We start from the raw sequence: 17,893 nt of genomic DNA, 5'->3' as shown, positions 1-17,893 counted from the left end.
CTGCTGTCATCTCTCTCCCTCATACATTCAAGCGCATGCTGCACTCACACACACACACACACACACACACACACACACACACACACACACACACACACACACACACAGGCAGAGTCCCAACCGGCTTTCATCAGAACATAACTTATCAGCCTTATCCCTGTGTTTGACCGTGCTCAACCAGAAATAACAAAACACATGCCGCCGTCAGCTGTCAATAAAGTCATTTATTATTTCACACAATGGATAACATGAACAACTTCAACTGTAGTTCTTCTTAATAAGTGCTCAATGCTGCCAGCCAACAGAAGGGTAGCAAAAGAATGAGCCTTTCTTTTTGAGGAAAGAGAAATAAAAAAAAAAAAAAAAAAAAAAAAAGGAGCCTACAAGATCATGAAAGATAAACATGACCAAAAGCATGCCAGCAGACATGGATATACATATATATTACATGTATATATGTGCTTAAGACATATATCTGTATGCCAGCAAATGCAAATACAAAATATATGTGTACATTTACACATACATACAGTGAAGGATATATGCATATGCATGCGCATCTAGTATTTACTCTATATGTCAAATATTTGCAGTTTTTAATATTCATACAATGTACAAAAATGCTTCATGAATTAAAAAATTCATTACAAAAAGAAACATATCAAACAATGTACAAGTCTTGCTTCAAATTCAATTGAAATTCAACTTTCGGCTTGTCTAAAATATTTATGCATACAATCAAGTTGAGCATGCAAATAAAGGAAACCCACTTTAGAAAAAGGTTCAAATACACTATGTATACAAACTAAAATATGCCCACACTGTTAGAAGAGCTCAATTTGTGCTCTAAAGAAGTAAATTTATTGGTTTTCTCAATGCTTCATATGCACTTTCAGCTTTAAACAACATTATAGCTTAGAAGTGTAACTGTATGCTGTGAGGATGACTAAATCTACATTTATGAGGCTCTGTTTCACACGACCCCTTCACTCCATGTGTAGTACACTCATCACAGCATGCTACATAGGGAATGGGAGGCGATCAAAATTTAGGTGCCGTTATCTCTCATCCTAGTTGCTGTACTGCAGTTTTAAATGTGGACTACAGTATACACTTCCCAAACACTGATGTAGGATCCCCCACTGCTGCACTGTTGTGTCAAAAAAGACTCTTACATCAGTCTTCAGGAACCTCCTGTAGCCACCGTTCCAGTTGGTGACTAATAACATCACAGCAGCGGCCTCGAACCCCATTCACAACCACATCCCCTCTGCAGTCTCTGTGTAGAGTGAAAGCTCTGGATCGGGACAATACTTGTCAGTGTTAGAAGGCACCGGAGCATTGGCTGGTAGGAGAGACAGACAGGACAGACAACACCTGGGGTCTTTAACTCTAGCTTCAGAGACCGCTGACTGACCACAGTATGGAGGAGTAAGCTGCCAAGCGTGTTTTCTTCCGCACCTCACCACTCGCACATCCAGACCTCGTCTTCACTACAGCAGACTGCAGACCCACCGAAAGTCATCCGGCGAAGCAAGGTTACGCGCGCCAACGTTAGGACGAGTGTATTTTTGGCTATTTCCTCTGAGAGCTCCCCCCAAACACACAACCCTCTTGCTTACTCTTCGTGCTACGGCACTGCCGCAAATGGCCGCAGGCAAAGTAGCTACAAGTCAGCCGGGATACCTATTTTTGGTCGAGTACACTACAGTAGGGCTTGTATCCTCCAAGAACTTTTGAAAGTGTGGTAAGGCAAATTATTCCAACGCTCTGTGTAATCTGCGTAACGGGCTGGATCAATGAATGTCAGTGTAGAGGAAAATTAGCTGAAGTCAGACGCTGTCGTTGTTTTCTCGGGTCTTGGGCAGCCTTGCGAGAAGAGAGAAGGTCTACTGTGGCTTCAGGAGACGGTCCCGACTGGTATCCATGCAGGATGGACATACTAACACTATTTACAACAAACACGTTAATACTGTAGTTTTACATCTGGTTAAGGCTGTACTGCATAGAGCTGCAGTCACTATAGTTTTCATGAAATGATAGTCACTTTCTGCACAACTTATTACAAATTATTACTGGTGTTATTCACAATTTTTTGTTACACGGATTCATTGTATTCAGTAAATAAGACCACTTATTTCTCTTTGTCGGAGGGTGGACCCAAAACATTAATTCCTCTTAAGGTCATTGCCAGGCACGGCCTGATGCATAGCAAACAACAACAATCTACGAGAACGTGAATTCCATGAAAACCCCCACTGTTCCTTCTGTTCCGAGCACATAACCAGTTATGTGTTGTAAATAACATACTGGGCTGACTAAGTGATCGCTGGCTATCTATCTATGACACTGAGGACAGTCAATATCATTCAATAGAGACACATCGAGATCCAGTGGATTTTTTTTTTTCTGTTTGCACCACTGCTGCACTTTGTAGGTCAGTGCTCGATGTGTCGTTGGTAGAGTAGCATTTCATCTTCTTGAGTCCAGCCCTTCTAGTTATGTTAAGATGACGTGGGTCAGAAAACCAGGAGGTGGCGAGCGACACACTTAGCGCCCGCCGACAGAGGATGCTGACTGCGGACGCCGTGAAGGGAGCCGGGCAGCGTCAGGGTTGTGATGGCTAAGACACATGTGTCGTATGCACAATCATGAATGTTTTGGGTCACTTTTTTTTTTTTTTTTTTGTGGGCACTCTCTGCCGTACTTCATATTTCTCGGGTCAAATGCAATTGGTGAGAGAAAGAAACATAAGGCACAAGTTGAACTGTTGCAACTAAGAATCCCACCCCGCCTGAAAAAAACTGAATCTCTTCAAACCAAACTTCTACAAAGTTGCCAAAGAAACACTGATCCATTGCTTATATTCTGAAATACTTATTTTGAGAAAATACCAACCACTACCCAAAGCCACAGATACTGTAGATAGAGTTCAACAAAAGCTTAACATATTGACACAAAAAAAAAATCCAAGATGGCTACATTCTACAGTGCACATAGGAATGCTTTACATTGGTGCCAACATGGTAGAGAGTTTGTCAAACTCTGATTTAGATACTTTTAAATAATACATCCTTACAATGAATACTGAGACTTTGGTTTCTAAATCTAAACACTGGTTTTACGTTCCAAAAATATTTCCAAGAATATGGATTGAAAATCATGTTAAGTAGAAAGACTGGGATTAACTTCTCAAAACACTGACTGTGAGCCCTCTTCTGCTGAACTGTCCAATCACGATTCAGACCCTGGGCTTTGTTTCAACGCTTTTGGCTGCGCAGCCTGCATATACAAATTGATTAAAATAATGCATGCTCTCTGGAATGGATATCCATACCATCGGATGCCAAAACATAAGGCTGGAACAAGCAAGTAAGTGCTGCATTAGATTGATGCAAGTGTATGTTTTTTCTTTCTTTTCTTTTCTTTTCTTTTTTTTTTTTAATATAGTGCATTAAACCAATTTTAAGGTTTTCCTAAAAACACACCTGATATTTCTCCGATATGCAATGCCCCCTGGATATAAACACAATAATGAGTGTATGGATGAATACATGTCGTCCTTTCTGTCTGAAAACAAACTTGTCTTGAGTCACACCCATGTCTGTTTTTGGTTATAAAACAATACACACTTCATTGTCTATGGTACAACAGTTCTATTTAATATACTGTATGCCAGTACACGTCTATGAGCTGGTTTCCCATTGAACAAGGCAGGCAACAGTGGATTTTGTTTCTATGTACAGTCTGGGACAGTCTCATCCACCATATTGCCTTTGTGTCACTGCCCGGGAGAGGCCTGGGCAGGGGAGGGAGAAATTGGTGACACAGGGGGGTAGATTGAGGGGGCTGGAGCAATAGGAGATGCAAAACATTAGTGGGAGTAGATGAGAGGACAAAAGACGATGGAGTTGAGCGGCAGGCACCGGGGAGGGCCAAAGAATTGGGGTGAGTTGTCAAGCGGGGGGACCTCAGGTGTGGAGCTGCCAGAAAGTATCAGTTACTTCTCAGAGAGAGCAAATAAAGTGGGAAGTTACAAATGGCTGAGGGCGAAACGGGGGTGAAGTTGTAGGGATAAGGTGGCTTATTTACTGATATATAATCCCACATGTCTTTGACAAGCTTCCTCAGAAAGGCAAAAATAAGCAGAGCTGCACAGTTTTATATTAACCATTCCTCCTTCCTCCCGCTGCTGGTAAATATATGGCTAAAGCCACATTCAGATACAGTATCATAACGTACCATACACATCACTGTATCAGATACATAAAGAATCACACAATATCCTACACTATCATAAGTACCACACACTTTATAGCATCAGATTCAGTATCAAATAGTACCATATAGTGCCATTGTAAATGAAGGTCCGTTGACTCTTTGAAAGGCCCATGTCTGGTCGGGCTTCGCAAACCGAGGAGCGGCGCCTGAAACGTTCCCTCCTCCTGCTCCGCCGCTGACCCACTGTATTCCTCACAGACTCGAGAGGAGAAACAAGTCAAAGTGCACCAAGGAGTCCCAAGTTTAAGGGCACTGCATCTGATAGGCTTGAAACAGTCCTGTCTCCGTAAAGCCGCTCCCTCCGGCAGACCTAGTGACCGGCAGGAGCCCATAGTTCGTCCCTGCTGTGGCCCCTGCCTCTGCGCTTCCCCCCTTTGGCCAGCGGCGGCACGGCTCGCGCTTGATGCACCACGGTCTCGATAGTTGCCGAGATTGAGTCGTGATTGGCGAACTCCAGGGGTTCGGGGGTCAAGCTGGGCCTGCTGGTCTGCCTACCTGGCAGGTTATCGCACCTCTCCAGGACGGGCATCCCCAGAGTCCTGCCGTCGCCTCTCCTGCCGGCCAGCATGTCCAGGCCTCCAGCGTCAGTCCAATCCTCCGCCCTCCTGTTGGTCACTCCTGACTCCTCCAGCGGCTGCTTTCGGGGCCGTCCGGGCCGTCTTTTGATGACATTGTTTCCCGTTTTGGCTTGTCGCTGCAGGCGCTTGGCGCGGAGGATCTTCTGCACATGCTCAAAGTTCAAAGAATGCATCCTCCTGACGTCCTTCTGGATCTGTTCCACCTCTCGACGCTTGTACCTCCGCTTACTGGGAACACCTGCAGAGGAGGAAAGACAGAATGACTGAGGTGAGGCATCGCAAGGTAAATAAATAACAGAGCGCGGTCTATAAAAAGAAAGGAGTTTTGATACCAGCGTGTCAGTCAAAACGAGCAGCCTTGGAAAGACTAAGAAACACATCGCGCCAATTTAGCTCATACAGAGAATGTCTTTTTTCACTTCAAGAGCTTCCTGCTAATTTTGAGATATTCATGTAAGCTTTTCAAAGCCCAGCTGAGCCAGGAGAGCAGATCCTATCCTGTAATTGTCTACTAGAGAGCAGAGAGGAGTGGGGAGAGGAGGAGATCCTATTCTGCTAGCAGGAAACCCACAGAAATGTCTCCTTCAACCATTTAATACGCCGCTACACAATAACAACCCTGTGCATCTGGAGCACAGGCTGCCAAAAGAGCCAAACACACACACACACCGATACAAACACATGCATCCACATGCGCGTGTGCAGGCACACACACACACACATATGTATACACGCACAAATAATGAATTCGACAGTTCAGAATGGCTGAGCAGAAGAAACTAGAGCGATATTGTTTCCTTCACACTGGTGAGCTGGGCAGTGTGCCCTTTGCATGCTGTTCTATCCTATCTCTTTCCCTCCTTCCCCATCACCCCTATTCTCTTTTCCACTCGGCCCCTCATGGGCGGCAGTGTGATGCTCTCTAATTTTCAATTAAACAAGTAAAACCGCACCATTTCATTTCCATCTTTATTTCGGAAAGTGCTTCCTGATCTTGGCTTTTCTCTGTCATTCTTTTTGTTTCCCATCTCTGTCCCATTTCTTCGCTCCCCCCCCTCCTCTTCCCTGTCTGGGCACTGTTCCCGCGGCTCGGACTGAGCCACAGCCAAAATGGAGGAAAAGCACAATCAGCCACCAGTCCCCAAGCAGCACGCACACAACATGCTTGGTCTCGTTTTCTTGAGCTTTTACTCTTCTTCCTGGATTTCTTATCCATTTTATTTTTTCTCCATCACCAAAATCCGGCTGATACAAAGTAGCAGCTTTATGTGGCGCTCCAACACTTAGCCTTTTTAAACCAAAGCATCTCTCTCAGTTTTAAAAAAAAATTCTCACCCTTTAAAGGTTTGCAGTCTCAAAACTAACAGATGAAGACTGTGCATCAATAATGATGCAATACTGTCTCTGCTGAAGCTTGATGTTGAGGGGGTCCACTAATGAAATAAGGCTAAGGGAAGATGCGCAGAGGCCTGACCTCCCTCCTTTTAAAACATCAGGAGCATCACTCTATTGTTGCCGGAGAATGTAGTGCAGACAGTGAAATTAGTTAATGCAGAAAGCACTAAGTAGCGGTACTTTATGAGCTGCACAAAAGTGAGAGCATGCACACACGCGCACGCACACACACACACACACACACGCCACAAAGTAGCAGAAATTTATGAGCTCCATACACGGAACATAAAACCGGTGACCTTCAGCGGTGTAAGGGGCTCTGTAGCGCCGAGGACCTGTTTCTCTGTGGAAAAGGAAGTCACAACTGTACTATACATGCTAACATATCCTCTCCCTGCACAGCGAGTCAGGCCAGGCTTCTGACAGCATGAAGCGATCTTTCCTGTACATCGTTCGGGGAGAGTATTTCTGTGGATTGAAGCGTGTGCATGTGTTCAAACAAGTCATGTGACCTGTCATCCATGCAGGAGCCCTGGAGTCCCCAGACCTGTCCCGCTTCTAGTCTGACAGTGCCTCATTGTAGATGTTTTGGATGTTCATTTTTCTGATCCTCAAGAGCCTGTTCATATCTGTCAAGTATGTGCATATTACTATTGTCTTGCTTCCATATGTACTAAACTTTAATTCTGGATTTTTATGTGTACTTATATCTTATATGTTTGATGAGCAAAGGGAGTTTACTTAATCTCTCTAAACTATGTCGTTCTGACAGCTCAGATTGTAAATTTGGAATATTTTTGAACATTTTTTTCCAGGAAAGTTTTCACTTTTCTTATTCAAGAATGAAAGGATCCCAACGAGCTAAATTGGTGATTTTTTTTCAGACTGAAGTACAAAAACGCTTTTCTTCTTTTGACACAAAGAAAATTATTGTCATCAATTCAGTGGAAGATTATGTGCCTTTATGCAAATATCCATGGAAGAAATTGCACTCAGCTGCAGTGAGACCTGCTGATTAGTAGAAACACATGCGTGCACGCACGCACAAACACACACAACAAACATATGACACATGGATGATTATTTAAAAACTCGAAGCTGCATGTTTGGTCCATAATAAGAATTTCGCATCTGTATCACCTCATGGATGGCGATCAGTCTATCAGGGTATGTGTGTGTGTGTGTGTGTGTGTGTGTGTGTGTGTGTGTGTGTAGATGTGTGTGTGTGTGTTTGTGCACGGCAAATGTTCATATGCACGCGCGCCTGTGTTTTAATTGGGCTAAAGCTGTGAAGTGAAGCAGTAAGTCATGCTAGAGGAGGGGCAGGGGGAATGGGGAATAGAGAGGGTAATGGGGGAACGAGGGGGAGGGGAGACGAGGGAAGAAGCAGAAAGAGAAAAGGTAAGAAGGACAGAAAGACAGAGTTAGGGGAGAAGGAGGAAGAGGAACAGGGGGGGCGTCTATGTGTGGATATGAGAACTGTGGAATGGAGGTAAACGAGGAAAGCAAGCTCAAGAGCTGCAGAAGCAGCAAAAGGGAAGGAAAGGACGTGGAGGCTGGATGAGGTGTAACAACATTGGAGGGATAATGTGGATGGGGGATAGGGTGGGGGTGGGGTGGGAGGTCGGGTCAGTATTGTGGGGGGGGGGGGGGTGTATATGAGTCATCCGTCCTGGATTCCCTGGGGTGGGGGGTGTATTCTAGCTGAGCCCCTGGCTTCTCCTCCCCGCCACTGGACTAGGCCCCAGTCATTAAACCCCTGGCTGCCAGCCAGCTCTTTTAACACAGGCAAGGGCCTTTTACGGCGTGTCTGTAGAAAATAAATCACACTGTGTGAATAATATATCTCTGGCAAAGGCATTGGCAGGAGAGAAGGAAGGGAGGGAGGGCGGGGAGGAAGGAGAGATTGGTGAATTATAGTCGTCTCCATCCATGCATTACATTCTCTTTATCCCTAGCCAGATGTGCTCAAAGACAGCAGAATACAAAATGTACCAAAATACACATTACGTTGGTAGTGAGGATTTGGGGCAACCCAGCCTCTTTGTCTGCTTTAAGTCCAGATGATGCTGTGCATTGCATATTTATAAATAGGAATCACCTTAACAAGCAATACAGCGCTCTACATTCAGAATGGGGAATACCCCGTTACCTCTGACTAACTGTGATAAAGCCAGGAAAAAAAAATCTAAGTCCATTATCACTGAAGAAAGGGGTTATTATTTACTACTGGCGACTTTAGTAAAGGTGATGAGAATTGAATTCTGCAAACTTGGCAGTTTCAGATCTTATATAAATAGCTGCTAACATCATGCACGTGTTCACCCTTTTACTGTTCGGTGCAGGTCTCATGAGCCACATTCCAGGGTATTGATATTTACTGTACTGTCTGCACACATAATGTTCCCTCACGTGGATAACCATTTATCCATTATGCTTAAGCTGGACATGTGGTAATGCAAACAAACACAAGATAGCTTAATTTTAAGACTCCATATGGTGTTTTTACCTCCTGCACATGACAAAGCTTTGTTGTACTAATAAATTACTCTTCCTTCTTTAGTCTAACAAGTCTCTCAGTGGTGTGTTGCGATGTCTGAAGCCTGCCATTAATGTTTCAGTTGAGGCTTGAATTTGTTCATTAAAAATATCTCCAGCCATTACGGACTGGTTGTATGAATACAAGCAAAAGACTGGACCAACCGCCGTTTGGGTCGGCTTCAAGCCTTCAGCACATCATCAAAGTAAGCTGTGTTTTATCATGCTATCACCTTCAAAGGAAAAAAACTTCCTGCTGTTTGACTTTTCGATCAGTTTCATCACTCACTTTGTAAATACATTTTTTTACTGTGGTAAAAAAAATAACAGGCAATCCAAAGGAGTTCTTACCCATGAGCGAGGGACTGGAACATTCGTTCATCTGCTCTGGCTCCTGCCTGGCAGTCTGGAAAGGCATCAGGCCCTGATCCCCAAACACAGCAAGCCTTGCCCTCCTGCTCCTCCCTCCGCATTTATCCTCCCGTGACCCCAGAAAGAGGTCAGAACCTGTTTCAGTCCGCTGCGATTGGCTACTGTAGCTGCTCATGAAGCTCTTGATTGGATGTCCAGTCTGATGAGAATGGAACTGACTGTCGGCGAGAGAGTGCGTGGACAGCTGGTCCGACTCAAAAATCCCCAAGTTGGATCCGAGGGTTGAGCCTCTGCTATTGCCCCTCTGCTTGTCCAGATGCTTAGAAGAACCCTGACTGGTCAGGTCCCTCCTCTCGCTCAGCATGCTGAGACGAGCGTTGCTCTTGGCGCCGCTGAAAAGTCCCCCCAACTCCTGCCGGTCCCGTGGCGAAAGAAGGGGTTCATCCTTGTGCTTATGTTTGTGCTTGTGCTTCCTCTTATGGAGACGAACCCCGGCAAGGCCACCTGTAGTCCCGCTGCCGAGCGATCCCAGGCCCTCTGCTCTGACAGAAGAACCCTGGAGGGGACCACTGGCGCCGCAAAGCTTCGACCCCGGCTGGAGCTTTGAGAGTCCACTGGAATGGAAAGCCTTAGGAGGGGGGACAGCCGGCCTCATGAAGGGAGATGGGGGTGCAGGTCCTAGTGAGTGGTGGGGCAGGTAAAATGGAGGAGCAGGGGGAAAGTAGCCCAGACTCAGAGGAGGTGCATAAGGCATGGCATATGGTGCTGCATAGTAATTTCCCCCTGCCAGCGGATAACCGTATCCTTGAACAAAAGGCAGTTTCGTTGTGATTGGCTCGCTGGTTTTGGCTGGACGACCTCGTCTCCTCTTAGCCTTCAGGTCAGCACTCCTGCGGAGGTACGAGCTGGAGTCACAGGGGTAGGAGTCGTAGGTAATGGGGTAGTAATGGTGGAAGTTGAGACGGAAAATGGAAGGATAGGGTTGCTGCGGGTAGCAGGTGTATCGTCTGTGAGACACTCGTAGCTGCTGGAGCTTCACCACAACCTGCAGGGAGGTTGAGAAGAGCAAACGTTTTAAAGAACACACTCTATACTCGAGCTTGATCAAACATTTCACACAAGACTCATCACAGGGTCTCTAACCTCCTCCAGCTCAGAGAGAAAGTGAAGATGGTCCCGGCTCTGTAGGCACTTCCTCTTCCGCCGGTGATGTTTCTGCTTCTTCTCTTGTTGTGACAGGAAGTTATCAACCGCCGTCACCTGCCGTTCACAGCGGGCTCTGCTGCCCCTGTTGGATGCCTCCAGAGCTGCTGCCTCTGGGGTCTCAAACCCACACAGATCAAAAGAGTACCTGTAAGGAGAAAACAATGAAAACAAAGTAATCAGAGATACAATACTTGTCATGTCACTCGAATCTGTCAAATAAACAAATCATTCTTTCAGGGAAGTGGAGCAGTAAAACGGAAGTATACTGCACCTGCGTCGAGAGGCGTGAGCCTTCTCAGTTTGATCTGAAGTGCTGTTGTTGTCGGTTCCGATCCCGCTGTCACTGGGAATAGTCTCCTCGCTGTGGGACTCACTGATGGGGGACAGGGTCACCTCCTTGACGGACGCCCCCTCTGACAGGTGGGACGGTGAATTAGCCAGTAGGCGAGGAGGAGACAGCTTCCAGCCTCCAGAGAGGAAGCTCCTGCCGATTGGTTTGTTGGGCAAGGCGGAGATGGGCTGCAAACTGGGCATAGTGGCATCAGAGAGGGTGGCTCTCATGGAGAGAGCACTGGAGCTGGGAGATGAGGTTGTAGAAGGCATCACAGGGCTCTCATAGAGACCACACGTGGAGACAGACATCGGTGGCTTGTCCCTGTTGGTCTTCGGAGGATTGGCGCATTGACTTTCTGCTCTGGGTTTTCGCCCTCTCTTCTTTCCAATGTAGATGGTTCCTCTCTTGCTGACATTTATCTGTTTCCCTAACCGAGCCTCGATGGTGGATGCCATGGCGCTCATCGCTGAGGTTACGGGGGCAGAGGACGACTTCAGAGCCAGACTGCCGTTCTGACTGGACCCAGCGAGGATCTCATTCAAGATGCTCTGCATTTTCCCAAGCTTCATCTTATTCATCGGTCTGGAATGGCCCCTGCCACGCTTCAGTTTCAGACTGTTGGAGATTGTTGTGGGAGTCATTTGCACTAATGTGTTCATTGTATGGATCTTTCTCCTTCGGCTTAGCCCTGCACTAGTTTCCTGTGCCAGCGGGCTGGGAGGTGACAGGGAGGTGCCCTCGTGAATGGTCTCCACTGTTAGGAGCGGCTGTTTCTTGGGGCGCCCTCGTTTCCTCTTAATGGGAGCGTGGACAGTCAGACTGTCAGTGTTGGTGTAGAGCGGGCTGGATGGGGTGATAGGGAACGCAGATGGCGGGTCAGCTAAGGCCGAGAGGCTGCCCAGGTTGTCTCTCTGTGGCGGTGTGAGGCTGGCTAGGCTTTTAGCTTTCAGGTAAGACCACCTATCGTTGGCCTTGGCTGTTCTGGAACTGGCTGTGGAACTGGTGCTGTGGCTTGGGCTCGGACTCAGGTCCGCCCTGGCTCTCGGGCTGGGGCTGGGACTAATATTAATTCTCGGTTTAGGGCTGGGGATCGGACTGATGCTGGACCTGGGGCTGGGGCTGGGGTTTGGAGGACTTGGGAGTCTGGAGTTTGTGTTAAGATTGGGTTTGATGATGTGATTGTGAGTGGCCTCTCTGTGTTTCGGTATTTCTGTGCTGATCTTCGGGCGCCCAACTGGATTCTTTTTAATCCTGTTTGCGCTCAGATCTGACTCCTGGTCGATAACTATCTCTCCTTTTTCTCTTTTGTCACTTTTATCTGTTCTCTCTCCTTTTTCTGTCCTCTCTCCGCCGACGTCAGCCTGACTCGTGAGTCGAGAATCAGTTTTGTGAGTCTCTATTTTATGTGCTACTTTAGGTTCTGGGGGTCCGGGCTGGTGCTTCTCTGTATTATCAGAGTCTAGAGTTCGCTGCTGTGATTGCTCCTCCACAGAAAATGAATCATCAAAAGAAGGTCGCCTCCTTCTCTTTCTTCCTTTCCCTTCCTCCGCCAGCATGGTTATCCCCATGTCTTCTTCATCGCCTTTCCTCACAGCAACCGTTCTCTCCCTTTCCTCTTTTCTCCTTTCGCCCCTCTCTTCGTGGAATCGCTCGGCTGGCTCTTCTTGTCTGTACTTCTGCCTCTCCTCTGAATTAGTCGGGCTCTCCGATCCTTTTTCTGGCTGCCTTCCCCAGTGTGTATCAGCACCGTGGGGATTAGAGAGCATCTTCTGGGAGTCTTTCCTGCCATACTTCCTCTTGATGTTCCCAAAGAGCTGTTCACTGACCTCTTGCAAACCTCTTCCCCTGGAGAGGCATACAGAGAAAAATAATTAGAACAAGAAGTCTGAAGGAGAACGAAAGTGTTGTATTTAACTCATTGAATGAACAGAGATTTAGAACAGGGTTGTTTTTTTTTTATATCGATAAGTGCATATCAGATGAGGCCTCCCAGCTACAATGAAAATATGATCAATGTTGTGATTTAATGAACTGAAAAATAATATTTAAATCATGCAATGATCTTACAATTAGTAACACTGGCTCCACTGGTCCTCTCAACATTACCCTCTTCTCTGTTTATGTTTAATGATTAAATGCAATTCAAAATTTGCAATTGTAATTTAACTTGAATCATTTGTGTCCATAAAATCAAATGGTATGAAGGTTTCCTTTTTTGTTTCTTAATGTTTACAACTTAAGTTTAAACAATTACAAAAATATGATATCAAAAACAAGTGTCATTGTAATCTGTCTAATATGCTGTAGATGTTATCACAGAAAATATGCTTCACTCTTTGCCTCGTCATCCCACAAAACGGTTGAGATTTTGTTCTGGGGCACATGCTCAGCCCATAATAAAATCCACCACACAGCAATATAAGCTATACCTGCTGAGAGAGGTCAGGTTCAGAATACTGGCATCGGTGACCACTGGCAGCTGCAGGTCTGGAGTCATGGATCTCTGAGGCGAGGGACTCTGTGTTGCTGTTCGTGAGAAAGGTTGGGTCGGATCTAGCAAAGAGCTTCTGCTGGCTCCTGCCAAATCTCTGGCTGGCTCAGAATCCACAGGATGGGCTGGGGATGCAGAAGGTGCCGTCGATGTGATCCAGTCTGGACTGATTTGGTGTTGGTGTGCGTGAGTGTGTTGGAATTTTTGCGTGAGACTGTGCTGTGTTTGCTGCGTATGCGAGAGTGTGTGCGCAGGAAGAAAGGAGCTGCGAAGCTGGTGCTTGGGCAGAGTGTGATCTCCCAGTAGTTGCAGCAGACCTCCCTCTCTCTGCTCTGGCATCCTGAACTGGCGCTCGTATGTCTGCGGATGACACAGAAGAGAAACAAAGATTGGTTACTACAAACTGCAATCACAAGACAGATTTTATAGCTGCAGGGATCGACAACAAATTATATAATAATGATAATGTGATCATAAAACTACCGCCGCTGCATTTCCTGTCTGCATGACATCAGTCTGTGTTTACAGAGCCATGTAGCACGGCATCAAGTTCTGTATATGTTTTTATTTTGTCAGCGCATATCACATCAGCAATTTGCTGTGCTACACTGTGGCATTCTTCCCTTTTCATAGCAGAGCTAAAGATTTTAATGCATCTAGTGTGCATGAGCAAACAGTGTGTAACGAAACAAAAGGCTTGTTTACAGAGCAATTAAATTCCTGTGGCAAGGATGTTGCATGCTGTGAGAGCTGAGGGGATGGTCGGGGGGTGTCTGAATACACACAGTAGCCTCGCTCTGCTCTGCCCCTGCTCCAGATCCAGACTTGTTTACTATATATTATCTTTTATTTCACTGACAAGCCTCCTGTGCTCAACTCCGTTCTTCTCTGTCAACACAATATACTGTCCATCCTAAAACCGTGGCACAGTTATTCAACATTTTTTCCACATAAGAGCCACAAATTATGGGTAAATCTTTTTTTAATATCCACTTTACATTCATCGGTGTAAAACTGAATGTGTAAGAGTTCACATAATTCTTTAGACGACATAGCCCTGCGTAATGTATCACTGGTGCATAATCAGTGTACTGTTAGAAGATGAGAAATAGAGCAGCGGATGGCCTTTGTGGTTTAGCCTGTTATTAACAGACTCAGTGTGACGCAACAAGACACTGTTCTGCTGCGCTGCAGGGAGATGTAACCTAACCACAGGCCTGCCTCTCAGCATGTACACACAGGGGCGGCAAATGCACACGCATACACACACACACACACACACTCAGAGAATACATTTAAACATTATTAAGATTGAACATAATAATGGTGTCGCACACAGTAACACACACAAAGCCAAGGCATGACCATGAACTATGGTTTGAATGGAACAGCTCCCCACAGATGCGCAAATCCAACAAATAAAAAAAAAATAAAACGAAGCACCATTACAGAATAACAGAAAGTCCTTCATCTTTATCTTCAACCTTGCTCGTATCTCTCACTTAATCCTATTGCTCAGTCTGCAGTTAATAACCAAATAATGATCTGCGAAGCCGTTCACCGGCCAGACGTAGGCTGCACAAATTCACAAGAACACACATGACTGCTGGGTGGCACAGCACTCAGCACATGGGTGAAAAAGACAAACCAAATGCTGAGTAGTGTTAATGATCAATAAGCCAACTTGTGCACGCACTTAAAGGCACATGCACGCTCTCATTTATCTGCTCGCCCCACTGCCATGGTATCCTATCAGTTGTGAGGTGTGTGTGCGCGTGTGTTCGTGCACATGCATGTGTCTACAGTGTTACAGGAGAAGAGACACACTGTGAGTCCAGAAAGGGATAAGATGACAGACACTCGATACACACTTGCTTTCTCATCTAACCTGTCCTGGAATACCTGCTGTTGCAGGTTAAAGGAGGGCACAGAAAAAGAGACAGACAGGGAGATGAGGTGGTAAGAGGGATCCCCGCAGAAAAAATAAATACGCAAACACACACACACATACACATTTGTATAAATGCTCTTCCTCAATGACTTAAAAAGCAGAGACAGATAATGAACAAATGCAGCATGGACACCTTTTTCTTGTACATAGGAGAGCAGAAGAAAGAGGAAAAAATAGGAATAAAGAGCTCACCCCACCTCCTCCTCCTCCTCCTCCTCCTTTACGGTTAAGGCTGGGTTATTGGCACCAGTTCAGCTTTTTGTTCTTAGTTTCCTCCCTTGTACCACCCTCTCCTCCAGCTCCCCTTCTCTATGCCTGCTATACTCCATGAAGCATTTCCAGGAAAATATACGCACTGTCTGAGATTCACAGGCATATATAAATAGTGGACATAAGGTATTGAGGTATCGCCTTGGTTATTGTAATTAAGACAAAAAAGTCATTTTCATGCTCCCCTTTCCAGCCAGCACTAACTTTGTTTTTTTCAATTTTATTCCAGGCTTCATTTTCCCTGCAGTGCATGGTTTAAATGACCAGTTTATTGTTGTATTTGATGTCTCTTTATTCACTGCAATGCTGGGATTATAAACTGCCCCGGTGCCACAGAAAATCCATGCTGGACTTTGCAAACTGACGGTGATCCATCATTGTTTTTCATCCTCGGCTCACGCTCGTCATTTACTGCGAGTGCAGTTGGTCATTTCCCTGTGTTACTGCCGGCCTGCAGCAGGGGGCAGCGGTCAGGGGATAAGTACAAGCATGGACTCTGACCCTTAAGCAGCTCACCAGTACAAGAATTGTTCGGCTTCGAGCTTTTCCTCGCAGTCCCTCTGCAACAACTGCGGGCTAATCAAATAAAGATAACAACACAAAACAGACTCAAAGCATGTTTAGTTCCCGATCCATCTGATCCTCCGTCCTTCCCCGCAGGCTCTCTTGGCTGCTTTCAGGAGCAGTCTGTAGCTGGGTCAACAACCGTTTCTCAATTCCCTTTCCTCTGGGTCAGCGCTATAGCAACATCAGTTGCACAATGCGCTGCCAAACACCTGAATGCAGGCCGATATGGCGCTGGACATTCCTTTCCTTCGGTGATGTAACCGTCAGATAAGGTCAGAACGCAGCAGAGGAGGTCAAGGATAATATGTGACTAAGTGCAGCAATCTCCCAACTGAAAGGCACTTTGCAAATGAGTCAGCATAAATTTACTAGGGAAAAAAAAAAAAAAGATTGCGTGTCTGACTGTCATTTCTAAGGCGTGCGCGGAGCGTTCTGTCTTTCAGGCTGATGTGAGAGGGGAAGTGTCTTGTGTCCTTTTCCACTCCTGCTGAATAAACTACAGTTCAGAGTGGAACTTCTCCTTCGCACATGCACGCACCGAGCGCCGTGGCTGCGCCACTATACTGGGAGAGAACACCCTAAGCCGGCACGCCCAAATCTCACAACCCAGATACACACACGCACACACACATATACCGACGCAAACATATACACAAACGAGCATGCACTCACACACATGCACCCACCCACACACAAACACAAGTGCGCACGCACATACGTGCACACACAGACACAGACACACACACACACACAAGCACGCTGCCCTTCAAATAGTTTTTCGCAGCCTTTTATTTGGCTGCACGCCCAGTGGTTAGAGTGTTTCATTTTTCCCTGTGTATGGAACTGGGCAGCTGTCCAGACAGACACACAAAGAGAGAGAGAGAACGCGAGAGAGAGACTGAGAGAGACAGAGAGAGAGAGAGAGAAAGGGGAGGAGGGTGGAAGGAGGGGGGGGGGGGGGTTACTAAAAGAATGAGAGCGGCAAAGAAGAGGGAGGAAAGGAGAGGACCAGCAGAAAAACAAGGAGAGAGGTGTCTGGACTCGTTTACAACTGGTTCCCTCTGAAACCTTATGATTGATATGATCCTGTCTTTTTCACTCTGTCTCACCTTGTCACATTCTCTCTCTTAGTTCTGACACCGTGCTCTCTCCCCCCCTGCCCCTGTGGCCTTGCGCGGTGCCCTCCCCACCCCCCCTTCTTCTTTTTTCCTCCTCATCTCCTCGTCCTTTTCTTCTTCTTTTCTCTTTTCTGTAGCTGACCATTCTCCTCCTGTGGGAACTACCACCAACACACCCCGCCACCCCCACCTCGCCCGCTTCTCTCCAGCTTCATTCAGAGCGCTGCTTCTCTGTGATCTGTGTTTCTGACAGCTCTGCGCACACACACTCACACACACACGCACACATGCACACAGTCCCACACACACACACACAGCAAACAAACACCATGAATACTAACAGGGCTTTGTATCCACAGCACTTAAAACGGGGTAGAAGGAGGAGGGTGTGGAAGAGGGAGGGGGGGGGGGGCACAGAGAAAAGGAGGGAAAAGCGATGGAGGAGAAAAGAGGAGCTGTGGCACTGTGTTGATCTTGTGGCCACTCTCACAGACCTCCCCCTCCCTCCCTGCCGGCCCCCTCATCCCTGTTTCTCGTTCTCTCGTTCTTCCCACCAGTTCTCCCGGGAATAAAGACTTCCATTCATGCGCCTGAGGAGACCCACAGCAGGGGAGAGAAAAGAGGGAGGAGAGAAGGGGAGGAAAGAGGAGGGGTTCTCAAGGTGGGACAGTTTGTGGATCACTGGGATCAGGCCCGCTGCCTAAAATTGTGTGTTTGTGTGTGTCTGCATGCCTGTTTTCACTCAGCATGTGCGGCCGCGGCCAGCGCTTTACTATCTCAGATCTGGTGGCA

The 17,893-nt window shown here is 46.6% G+C and overlaps 1 protein-coding gene across 1 annotated transcript in view; it reads right to left on the bottom strand.

The window, feature by feature from the left end:
* Nucleotides 1–206: 206 nt before the first annotated feature.
* The window catches only part of setbp1 (SET binding protein 1), a 34,810-nt gene continuing 17,123 nt past the window's right edge, over nt 207–17,893 (bottom strand). The window contains exons 3-7 of the mRNA XM_030104628.1: nt 13,134–13,555; nt 10,642–12,549; nt 10,308–10,515; nt 9,144–10,209; nt 207–5,097 (exon numbers count right to left, since the gene is read on the bottom strand). Coding sequence (XP_029960488.1) covers nt 4,592–5,097; nt 9,144–10,209; nt 10,308–10,515; nt 10,642–12,549; nt 13,134–13,555 — 4,110 coding nt within the window. The 3' untranslated portion in view covers nt 207–4,591. The remainder of the gene's footprint in view (nt 5,098–9,143; nt 10,210–10,307; nt 10,516–10,641; nt 12,550–13,133; nt 13,556–17,893) is intronic.

The sequence above is a fragment of the Salarias fasciatus genome, chromosome 12, assembly GCF_902148845.1.
Source record: "Salarias fasciatus chromosome 12, fSalaFa1.1, whole genome shotgun sequence".
Taxonomy (NCBI): domain Eukaryota; kingdom Metazoa; phylum Chordata; class Actinopteri; order Blenniiformes; family Blenniidae; genus Salarias; species Salarias fasciatus.
Note: the sequence above shows the minus strand (reverse complement) of the source record. Positions and strands in the feature narration are given on the sequence as shown.